A 12922-nucleotide genomic window follows, 5' to 3' on the forward strand; every position below is an offset into this window, starting at 1 on the left:
CATAATTACAAGTAGTGAAATCTATAGGTTACATTGCTTATCTGAAACTGCTCAAAATATTACTCCTTGTAATATATCCTAATTAAATAGAATAGCATGACTCATAGCAATAGTTCAGACATGTTCAATTGGAATCCTAATTCTTGATGCTATACCAGAAACTCATTTTTGTAAGATCCCTGTTTCAAAATCAATTTTATGGATTGAGTGAGGAACTACTACTCAAAACAATAAAACTTAGAAGTCATACTTGATACACAGTGGAGCTGACCAAATCCCTGAAATGTTGACATTTAACAATTAAATTAAGATATTTATGCTCAATTATAGTGGTATGCAATTATTTAAACATATGGATGTATATTCCATTTTGATTAGAAAAAACTATAAGCTAATGGGCACAGATAGAATACTCTTTCAGCTAAACTTGGGCTAAATTATATATTGTATATTCAGAACACAGAAACAGAATTTCATATATGCACTTGGTCAAGTTATCTTGTATTGAAACATGTTTATGTTTGTGTGTGTGCAACATGAAATTACCATACTGGCAACATTTGAAAATAGTGTTTATTTTAAATATTTAAGATACAATGTAATAATTTTATGTTAACTTGCTAATGTATCATTGAGCAGTTTCTTTCATAAATAAAACTGGAATATAGGACAATATAGGAGAAACCATATTTAGTGGTTGCACACACTAATTTCAAGTAACATCAGCTCATCTATTAAATAAGGTACATTTTGTTAGATTTGGGGAAAAAGAAACATCAGGGAATATTTAAAGGGCAATTGTTGCCAATTAACTTTGATCAACAAAAGTTGTATGTGAATCTTCAGAATTCTTTTGCCTGCCTAGAATAATGTATATTTATATTTTCTAACAAAATAATACTGTGATGATTAATGCTTATTGGCAACGCTCCCCAAGCTTGTTTAGTGGTTCAGTTTTAAATAAATAGCTGCCTTTATTATGACAGAAGCAAAATTTGACTGTCTTACCTGAGTTTGAAATTTTAATGAAAATATCCAAAAGTCTGTTTTTCCATTGTTAAATGAAAGAAACACACAAGTTGGAAACTACTATTCACAACCAAGGAAGTTCTTTTAGAGGGGAAAAAAATATTAAGACCAAAGATTTTAAGCTTTTGATATGGTTCTAGAAAGTTTGACATTACAACTAACTGCTAGAATTTCCCACGGTTCATGCAAAAGGCCTACTTATGTTTATTATTTACATAAACATTGTGAGCTGAAACATTTATCATCATAACTACAAAAGTATGAACCAGTTATTCAAGTTTCATTGTGCAATTACTGTGCTATTGATAACAAATATGTTCTTGTTTTGTTGTTTTCCTAATCTTGTGTTAGCAATCCAGACTTGCAATTACTGTATATGCCAGCGTATAAGACGACTTCCGGAAGCGCTAAACTTGGCGCCAAAGACGGGGGTCGTCTTATACGCCGAGTCATCTTATACGGCGGAAATACTGGTAGTTTCTGGCGTATAAGACGATGTTCTAGGAAGGCGACTTGGCGATAAAGACGGGGGTTGTCTTATATGCCGGGTCGCCTAATATGCCGGCATATACGGTATGAGATGGATGGCAGTATAAAGCAATGTAATAAATAAAATAAATTTTACAACAAATACACCACCCACAAGATACATGATAAAGAAATAATAGCATAGTGTGGAATTGGGAAAGACAGAAACCCAGTTTCTTACAGGCATTTAACATATGCAGTACTACTGAATTCACATAATTTCAACACAGTTTCTCACTCTGATTTGTATTAGAGCAAATGACCTAGGCAAATTAATTTAAGTAATTATTAGGAAGATAGCATGCTTTCTTAATAACTATCATATGGTTACATTTTAATATTTAAAATTTAGTCAAAATATTAATATCTTAATAACACCAAAGAAAATTATGATGACCATTAAAATTTCCAACAAGTTTTGCAGATATTATAAGCATTAAGCCCAGAAGTAATAAATGATAAATTTATATTTTTGAAAGAATATATATACATACAACAGTAGATAAAGTTTAAGTTTCTTTAAGTGGACAATACAGCTAATTGAGTGTTTTGGGTAGACATAATGAGAAAAGAACCACAGGAACAAACTGTGTAAATATTGTAGGGAAGGAATTATTTGTGGAGAAATACCAATATGAAGGAGCAGAAGAATTGTATCTATCTCAACCTATGCCAGGAATCCAATAGACAGCTACCTGAAACCAATGACAAATAGTGGGTAGCCTATTAGTTAGCTATACCTAGAAGCAGACAGCTAATTATCATGAAATTAGTATAAATAGAATGATAAAGAAGGACTCCAGAGCACTAACTTTGCCAATGTAAGTCTTCTTTTAAGTCCTTTCATAGAAAGTAGTGGTCACTCGGCCATTATTTAGTCTTTCAAAGATTATGTTTGTCGTTCAAATAATAATTACTTACTTCTAAATCATTAAAGAACAGATGCGTATCGGCCAAGTTGAAAATCATCTCCTCCATCCTTAATCCCAGTGAAACAGAAGTAGGGGGGTCCTCATAAAAGAAAAGAAAGAAAAAGGAAAAAATTAGACTTATCAGAGAACAAGCATCTTCCACATAACACTTTAGACTTAATCACTGTCAAGAAGAAAGGCAAAAAAGTTTGGATAGTACATGTGGCAGTACCTGGAGATAGCAGAAGTGAAGAGAAAGAACTGGACAAAATCACCAAACACAAAGACCTACAAATAGAAGTAGAACGACTGTGGCAAAAGAAAGATAGTGCCAATAATAATAACCACCTTGGATACAATTCCAAAACATCTGGAGCACCACTTGAATACCATCAGCATTGACAAAATCACCATCAGCCAATTGGAAAAGGCAGCTTATGATACCTTTAAATATTATTAAACAACATCAGCTTATCCCAGTTCCTTGGGAAGGACAAAAATATCTAAATATCTAGATGACTATGTGATAAACCATAACACAATAACAATAATAATCTCCTGTATGGACACCCATAGTCATGGAGATAGGTCTTGCGGTACTCTGTTGAGGTTGACAGCTCCGCTGGCATTAGTCTATTTTATCAGAAGAGTCACTCAGGCTCTGTCTGTATCTGTCAGCCCATTAACTATAGTGAGTAAACAGAAAAAGAATCCTGTACTAGATTCAATGACCTGATAAGTCATTGCTTGTTTCAGCAAGGACTGTATCAGGTGCTAGAGTTCCTGGGTAACTCTTGACAAGTGGGCAGCAGGACTGTGATTCAAAAACCAAGCCATTATGGCCTATTATAAATTCGAACCAACAACATGAAGCTACTTAAGCAAATTTTTAAATTTTAGAAAGAATTTATCCAAATTCAAATATTGCTGAACAGCTATTAGCAGACAAAAGGAGATTTATTATTAGAAATAAAATATTCAAGAATGCAGAACTGAAGAAGTTTAGAAAAATTGTGACAATGGAAGACCCAAAAACAATATAGATAATCCATACTCAACAACTATTTATTTAGTGACTGTTTGAAGTAACAATGGCACTGAAAAAAATAATGTATCACCAGTCCTTGCACTGATGACTGTCACAACATCACAGTGACTGTGATTTGGATGCTTGGTAACTGTCATGTATTTATGATGGTTGCAACATCTATGGTCATGTGATCGCCATTTGTGATCTTTCCAGATGACTTCCAACAAGCAAAGTCAATGGGGAAGAAAAGGTTGCAAATAGTGGTGATGTAATGTTGATTTAACAACCATAGTGATTCATTTAATGACCGTGTCAAAAAAGATCATAACATTGAGGATGGTTATGTGCTATCTTATTTAATAACCATACCACTTGAATTTTCTAGTCCCAATTGTGATCATAAGCCAAGGACTACCTACAGTAGTTTACTATCTACAGTAGTAGAAAACACTGAAATAACAATTGGAAATATAGAAGGACTAGCTGATATACGTAAACAATAAAAATGGTAACTTAGAAAAGGGTTGTCCAATTTTTGGGCCACATCAAGTGAAGAGGAATTGTCTTGGGATGCATTTTAATATTTAATATAATTAATGTATGTGAAAAACAAATTTTATTTGTTTATATTTTTTATGATCTTATGGGGTCATATTATAGTTGTCCAAGGCTTATGCGCCCCATGGGCCAAAAGTTGTTAGAACAAGTAATAACAAAAGAACTAGTACAAAACTGACTTTTTGAGAAGAAGAATCAAAAGAAAAAATTATGGCATTATAAATCACTAGTAGAAAGACAAACTGCTAGCACAAGAAAGTGGTGCCCCCCCCCCAAATTTTTTTGTGGCACCTATAATGAAAGATGAGTATAAGATGCTTGCAAAGATCAAGGTAAGCCTGGGACAGCTTTCAAAATAACAAAGCAACAAATAACAGTAAAAGGTAAGAAAACTGAATGCTATAAGGCACAAATAATCAAACTGAAGCAAAATCTACTATTCCAATCAGACCAGAGGTGATTCTATCAAAGTGGCAATAGAAATTCTAAAAATGGAAAACAAAAGAAAAGTGAAACAATCCAGTTTTGGAAAGATCTATGGGAAACTCAAAAAGATTATAATAAAAATGTTGAATGGATAAAATAATTTGAATATGAACTTAGTAAAAATCAAATGGCAGAACTAATAAAAATAGTAGAAAAGATTACAGTGAAACCAGTGAAAAAGATTTAAAAATGGACCTCTCCTGAAATGATTAATTTGCTTTTGGGTCAAATATTTGCTTAGCTTACATCCAATTATTAGCTTAATAAGTATTGCATAGAAAAGACATCAGCATCTGGTTAATAAATGCAAAAATTTAGATACGTTTTGAAAAATATCCCAGCAAAAGGAACAAAATCAGGAATCATAGGCTGATAATATGATTGCTTGCAATGTTTAAATTACTCACTAGCATAACAGTGGGCAAAGGTGGGCAACATACAAGATTATTTGCAATAAAATTATTTTACTTAATATTTAAACTTAGCAAACCATAAACAAGTAAAATGGAAAAACAATCTATATAAATTCCTATTTGTAAGCTTTCAAAAGATAACTAATTCAGCTGTTTGAATTAAAACAAATGCTAGATATGTAACTGTTTACACTAATTGAGAAAAGAAGTCTTACATTCATAATTTCTGGGTCCAGTGGTGAACAAAGCTTGTAGTCCTGAATTCTTGTCTAAACTAACCAATTGTCTACATGATTAATTTAATTATCTCCATTTCTCCCACATTCAAAGTGACAGAACCTATTATTATGATTAATATCGGTTTTCTACTACACATTCTCATATACATTGAACTAGAACAAAAAAATTATCTTCAGTATATTTAGAACTGATTGTGTTTTAACCCTCTACAAGTCTTTGGAGATAAAATATCTTTGTTCACTTGGACCCTAACAGAGAATCTAAATATTAAATAGCACAATTTTTTTTAAAGGTTGTATACTTGAACACAAAAACAATAGTGGCTAGAACTGGTTAGTAGACCGAGATAAAATAATGGAACATTAGAATCTTAATCTTTGTTTATTTAATTCATTTCTGAATAATTATTGCAAAATTAAATGTTTGAAAAGTGCAATGAACCATTTAAAAAGTACTATTTATAAATATGAATGGCATATTTATTATGATTTATTACTACACACATTAGTACGTCATCTTAAAATCCTTGCTCCTTTTGTTTTCTGGTGAAGGAGGAGTTGAAAAACAGGAAAGTTCACTTTTTGTTCCTGCCTCAGCTTATTTTCCAGTTAGCTGGAAAGTCAGAACTGAATACTTCTGTGGGCTTTCCCCTTCTTTTTATGTAACATGTTATGACATATATCTCCTAAAATTAAATCAAAGAAACAAAAAAACTTCATATTAACACTACAAACTTCAAATGATGAAGTGTTGAACCACAAGTACTGCTACATAAACAAATTATCAGAATTTTAGCTAAGTGTGTCCCATAGTCTTCTTTTAATGCTCTTCTGCACAGTGATTTCCTACCTCTTTCAGGATCTGAATCAATTTAGTTTTCATTTAATCTAAACTGGCAAACAGTTTTCTCTTTGAAGAATTAAAAATCAGTATTTGATAATGAGAATAGGAAAGAATCAATACAAAGCCTGACATTCATTTACGTTTTACTTTTCCTACTTTCCATTTCTTGTTCCATTTGTTGCAAGGGCAATTTGGGCTTCAAAAAATCAGTTGTCAGGTAGGAGGACCTGTCCATCTCACAATACATCCCAGCTAGTCACTGGTGAACTAATAAATAGTAAACAAATAGCCACCGATGCACAGAAGGCATCACTGCATATATTCAAAGAACATCTCCCACTAGTTCTATACTTTATTTTCAGCAAAATATCTACAGAGCTGTTAGTTATTGTTGCATGTGATTTATATTCAAGGTAGTGCTCAAAGAAAACTGTTTTTCAACAGCATTCAAATTATATACTTTATTCCTGAAAAAATATAATAATTCTCTCCTCTAGGGCTTTTACTGCTATCATGATTAGTATGAAAAAAATATTGAATCTTATAAACAACCCTTTGCTTATATCCACATCAATAATTATATCCAAAGTTATGCAAGTAGCTTTCTGTTAATGTAGACTTGCTACCTCAAAACCTTTTCTTTGTGTAACGCCCACCAAGCTTTATTCAAGGCTATTGCTGGAAAATCTAAAACCATACACTTTTCTTTTAGGACTGATGGATAAATAACTGGGAAAAATGTAATTTAGATTATAGAAATATGTAAGTAATAGTCTAACCACAGAGGGAGGAGGAGGAGGGGGAGGAGGAGAACCAGAAGAAAAGTGAGTGGATTCAGTTGCAATGGCAATAAATGCACCATTAGAAAATGGGAGAGACTGTCATGGAAAAAATCTAGCTATGTGGTCACTAAAAGTTAATAACTTGATGACATATAATCCATCCATCCATCAATAAATTATTTTATCATATCATAACCTCTGTACCATGTATAGCCCATTTATTTAAGAGCAAGATTTAATTTATTTTTCATTATAGTGGTATTATATTAGTACAGTTTGTAATACTAATCTAAAAAAAAATGAAAGATAATCCAGACAGGCATATATAGAGAGTTCTTTATGTAGTTCCCATAGAATATTTTATTTATGTCCAGTATTAAAAAGCTGGAACGGAACATTTTTTTAATCCATACCATGTTGGATTTACTTCATTTTAAAATTCTAATAACAAATTGCATTTAATAATTTTGTACCTTTTTTCTTTCATCCAGTGGAAAAATAGAGATTACCGGTATATGTATTTAGAGATATGCTATTATTTAGAATGGCAAGTTTATAAGTATATAAATAACTTTACTTTTACAATTATTTGGTAAAAGTTTTCTGAATTCACTATCAGCTCCTGCTGACTACATGGAAACATTTGTACTGATTTCTTTACAAAGTATGGGTATTTCTAGAGTGTTATTTCTTTTCCAATTTCCAGAAGGTTTCCAGAATTGACCATTTACTTCCAATGTTTCATAAGCACTGAAACCCCAATGACAATTATTGTTTTTATTTTACTTTTAGCTTCAACACTTCATCCTATTACACTAAGTTTTTACTTTTTTCTATAGATTGCTTCTGATTGCACACATATACAAATGTTGTCTTTTATACTTACTCTTCCATATCTATTAGCATATGATCCTGTGAGAAGTGAATGGAAAACGATGATTGTCTCATCCAAATCCCAAATGAATACTCTCTATAAAAATAAAATCAAAATATTTATACTTGTCATGTTTTATAAAGTTGGTAACTATAGTAGATTTACCTAAAGGAATTGTTCTGAAAGTTGTACTTATTATAAGCTTATCTATTTTTATTCAATTTCAGACCAATGTCCATACTATATGTCAATAATAATGTCATAATGCAAAATTTCTCAAGATTTAAAATGGATGGTTGCTTATTAAATAGCCATATCTTTTTCATGATTATGCAAAGTTTTAAAAATAATTCAGGTACTGGGATATGCTAAGCTCGTGTTCCTCTGCTTTTCAAAATATATCTTCCAAATCATTTCTGAAGTAAGCATATCTTTAGTCCATACATATAACTGTCATAAAATTAGTTCAAGCTAGATGCAAATATTTATAGCAATAAGGGTAGATTCAATTAATTGTTGAATGTTATAAATTTAAACACAAATTTGACCATAAAAGTTGCTTTTCACATGGAAACCCACACTCTTAGTTCATTAGTTGTTTGTTTTATCCATAAACACAATCAACTTACTAGAATATTAATTGTAATTTAAGTTATTTCTTTTTAAAATGTGATATTCAAGATTTGAACTGAACTATATAACTATATATAGTCATGAAAGAATTATGTAACTGTTTACCTTGAGAAAGAAACAACAGTTCAGCTAGAGATGAATAATTTTGTAGAAGAAAACTCACTTGTAAAGATACAGAAGTGGTGCTAAGTATTGTTTCAGCTAATTTTACTTTGTTTTCAACAGTTTTCATGAATTCATCTTTGCTTTCCTTACCAACTCTCTCTAACACTGCTAAAAAGGATAAATCAATGTACAAATAAATAGCTATTTTGCATCCAATACCTCTAGGTCAGAGTCAGGTGGTGGTGAAGGATTGTTATTCCTTCTGCCTCGGCCACGAGATTTGCCATCTGAGCTGCGACGCAACCTATCTGCCTCTGAATCTTTAATTGGTGTTGTAGGAATTGTACTATACTCTGCTGAAAAAGAGAAGAGAAAATTGCTCATATTTTAATTCAATTGTAGTTTTCTGAACTTCATTATTTTAAGTAAGCTACACAGATTTGGCCAATTTTGTGTATACTGTAGCATTCATCTTGTGTTAATATTAGCATACCTGGAAGATCTCTTTCTAATCTTATCCACAACAATCAATAGATAATAGAAGTTTACTTTTTGTCTATAATCAAGTGCTTTTTGCCTAATTTTTTTTTTTAGAACCCAAAATATGTTCCAGTTAAGAATGTCTAAATTTTGGTGATATCAATTAAATATACTTTTTTGTTCCCCATTTTTTTAAAATTATCACCATAAAAACTTTTACTTTAAGTGGGCTAGTGATGAATGAGGTGTAGCAATTTTTATAGAGACAAAAAATAAATTTTGGTTGTTTATTGGAGAGATTTGAAGAGATCCTTCCAATTATTTTTTTTCTTAAAAAAACCAGAGTGGTGTTTTTCAGTAGCCAAAAGAACTGTCCATTGTACAAAGGAAATTTGGGACAGAATTTGGTTTTAGTGCTTATCAAAATAAATAGCACATGTGCGGCTAATTTTACATTCTTACTCATGGCTTAAGCTCATGATCAGTTTTAACTATATTATAGGGTTAGTAAAAATAATACGAATTAAGCATTCCCATAGAGATTTTTCAGGAAGGTCAAGGTTCATAATATGATAGACTTACAATAATAGTTTCAATTTACCTATGCATAATTAATTCAATTTCTTCAAGAAATTGAACATATATATATATATATATATATATATATATATATATATATATATATATATATATATATATATATATATATCCCTCTTATATTTAATCAGAATTGTTTTCAAGAGTTCTTTCCTATAAGGATCCTTCCTCAATCTATTGCATTTACAACCCATAATCAATCTAGCGTGAAGTAGGAATATTTTCCTTTGGGAAGAGGAGACAAAAGTCTCTCATAGTTTTATGACAATGTTCAGATGATTAGTAAAATGCTTGTTCGTTTGGAAGCATTGATATCAGCCAGTAAGAGCTACTTGATAACTTTCTAAGAGAAGAATACTAGCTCAGTATCTTAACTCGGCTTAGTGCATAAAGCTCTTATCAGAATATGCCAACTCTTACTTATGTAATGTCTCTAATTCTAATCATACACAAGCACATTTAGCCACCGAAATCAATGAAACGAATTTTCAAACGTTTCCTTATCGCATCTGCTAGTCAGAACAACATTTCTTCAGAGAGATATAATCTGGTATGTCATCTAAGTCCTGACCTTAGTACAAGCATAATAAAAACTGGGAATAGACAAACAAGGTGTTCAATACGTTGAGCTCTCTATGGACAAGTTGTTTTGGGATTGTATCTTAGGTGTACTACCTTTTCTTTAGTACATAGAACAAAGGATAATAGGGTTGGAAGGGATCTTGGAGGACTTCTAGTCCAACCCCTTGTCACTGCCATTCTACTTCTATTTGCAGTCTTTGCATTTTTGTGATTTTCTCCAGTTCTTTCTCTTCTCATCTGTTATCTCCATGAGAGAGAACAAATAAAAATAATAATCTTTTGAGCCTAACTTGTTGGAATTAAATTTACTTTAAAGTTATACATATTCTAATTTGAAATTTTGGTTGTGCTTGTAGTTCCCTAAATAGAGCAGCCAGAAATACAATTCTATATCTTTTTCCTCTCTGCCCGTACCAGGAAAAACCTGTACGTAATGTTTTGTGGCCAAAGATTGCTTTTCTCAAAAATGTCTTGTTCTGGAACTATTTTTATGAGCTTATTCAAAACAAATCTCTCTGGGTTTGTTTAAGCATACTCACATACAGTATAAGCAGCTACAAAACTGCACTCTTAGCCCAGCACCTAAAATAGTTTAGGTAAGGAAGTCAGACTCTTTAAATACTATTCCTCATCTTGCAATTTTTATTACTGCAAACTTTGACTATTTTACAAGAACTGTAGCAAATCATGCACCTGAAAATTCATTGCTATACAATTTATCTTTAATCCATCTTTTCAGTACTAACAAAACAATAACATAAATTTCTATCTTTATGCATCCAATATGTTTATTGAGACAATAAAATAGAGCAATTACCTGCTGGAGGATCTGTTACAGCTTGATTTGTGATGCCAGTTGGTGGTTCTTGAAGTTGGTAAGTTGCATTGGAGGAAGGAGTTGTTGGGCTGGTGTTGCTGCTTGCCACATAATGTGAGGGATATGGAGAGCTATTATAATACTGTGCATATTGACCCTGGCCAAAGGTGGGATAAGATGGATATTCCTATCAGAAGCAAGAGAATGCTGAATTACACTTTCCATCAGCATGCAATTACATTTTATTTACTTCTAATATAAATTCAAATTCTGTATGCATTTTCTGTTACCTTAGCTTTAAATAAATTTTGTTCTTACTTTATTTTTAAAGAACAGTTAGTTATAGAAATTGTCTCTACAAAAATTGAACTACTGTAAATTCCGAAAATGAAAGTTATATACTGAATTTTAAAAATTTTAAATTTTAAAATTCTGTTACTAAAATAAAAGTAAACTCCAAAGTTCTAGATAATTTCAAATTGTCTTTTTCTTAGTGAAGTACAGGTAGTCCTTGACTTACACCTTGACTTAGTAACCTTTCAAAGTTACAATGACACTGAAAAAAAGTAACATGACTATTTTCACACTTAAAACAGTTGAAGCATCCCCTTGTGATCAAAATTCAAGCACTTGGCAATTGACTCACATTTATGACTGTTGCAGTGTTGCAGGGTCACATGATCTACTTTTGCAACCTTCTGACCAGCAAAGTTAATGGAGAAACCGGATTCACTTAACAACCATGTTATTAACTTAATACCTTCTTAACACCTGACTTAATAACTGTCTCACCTAGCAAAAGATTTTCATGCTGGTTATGAAATGCGTAGACTAGATATTTACTGTTCAAGTACAACATTCGGAAATGTACAAAGGTACATTTATTTCATTGAGTCTGTCTCTCTCTGTGTTTGTGTGTGTGTATGTGTGTGTGATTATTCTAAATACCTGAATCCCAGGTGTAAACATTTTTTAAAAAATCAATAAAATTAGTGAACTCCGGGATATAAAATAGCCTTTTTTATTACTGAGCTTTTGTCAATTTGCTGTTGACATCATCAGAGTAAGGGCTGAAGATTGGAAGAGCTTACAAACATGCTTGTGTGACTGTTTTAACAGTCAGGTCATGGAACGTATGGTCAGCACGCCCACCACCCGCTCATCTGTATTTAGCCTCACTAGTTCCGGCTTGTTGATATAAAAGCTGGTCTCGATCTGAAATTTGAAAAATTCCTCCTCACAGCTGTTCGGCGCGTCAGTCTCGCTGCACTGCGTGAAGCCGCATGTCAGTTGTTAGTGTCCTCGTGATGCAACCAGGCAGATTACACGTCTCATGAGGACACTAACAACTGATGTGCGGCTGTGCGCAGCACAGCGAGACTGGCATACCGAACAGCTGTGAGGAGAGATTTTTCAAATTTCCGACCGAGACCAGCTTTTACATCAAAGCCGGAACTAGTGAGGCTAAATGTGGGTGAGCTGGTGGCGGGCGTCACCATATGTTCTATGACCTGACCATTAAAACGGTCACACACACACACAAGCTCTTCCAATCTTCAGTCTTTACTCTAATGATGTCAACAGCAAGTTGTCGAAAACTCAGTAATAAAAAAAGCTATTTTATATCCCAGAGTACACTAATTTTATTGGTTTTAAATATACACACAATATACATATACATACCTGAACAGGGCTTTCCATTGGCACCTGGAAGGTGGTATGCAGCCATGCCCAGCCTATCCAAGTATAGTAGGAGAAGGAACAAGCCAAAGCGGCGCAGCACAGGACTTGCCATGAGAGAGTCCTTGGGATGAGGCAAAAGCCCCATGATCGGCACTTCCGGCACACCCGGAAGAGAAAGGAGGAGGAGGGGGCAGAAACAGCAAGGGATATAAAAGGGATGGATGGATGGAAGGATGGTACAATGGAAGGGAGAAAATGAAGGAAGGAAGGAAGGATGGGACAATGAGAGGGAGAAAAGGAAGGAAGGAAGGAAGGAAGAGACAATGGAAGG

General features: G+C 32.8%; 1 protein-coding gene across 24 annotated transcripts in view; it reads right to left on the reverse strand.

Annotated features, from left to right (window-relative positions):
• Window positions 1-12922, reverse strand: part of EYA1 (EYA transcriptional coactivator and phosphatase 1) — a 90537-nt gene that overhangs the window by 29671 nt on the left and 47944 nt on the right. For 13 of the 24 annotated variants that reach the window (XM_039345413.1, XM_039345424.1, XM_039345434.1 and 10 more), the window contains 4 exons: window positions 10909-11095; window positions 8652-8785; window positions 7707-7790; window positions 2479-2568 (listed from right to left, as the gene is read on the reverse strand). In XM_039345413.1, coding sequence (XP_039201347.1) covers window positions 2479-2568; window positions 7707-7790; window positions 8652-8785; window positions 10909-11095 — 495 coding nt within the window. Of the gene's footprint in view, window positions 1-2478; window positions 2569-7706; window positions 7791-8651; window positions 8789-10908; window positions 11096-12922 lie in introns of all 24 variants that reach the window. The other 11 variants (XM_039345412.1, XM_039345411.1, XM_039345415.1 and 8 more) reach the window with 1 other exon arrangement.

Source organism: Crotalus tigris, unplaced genomic scaffold, assembly GCF_016545835.1.
Source record: "Crotalus tigris isolate CLP2741 ecotype Arizona unplaced genomic scaffold, ASM1654583v1 scf7180000017952.28453644438:3035480, whole genome shotgun sequence".
In the NCBI taxonomy this organism is placed as follows: domain Eukaryota; kingdom Metazoa; phylum Chordata; class Lepidosauria; order Squamata; family Viperidae; genus Crotalus; species Crotalus tigris.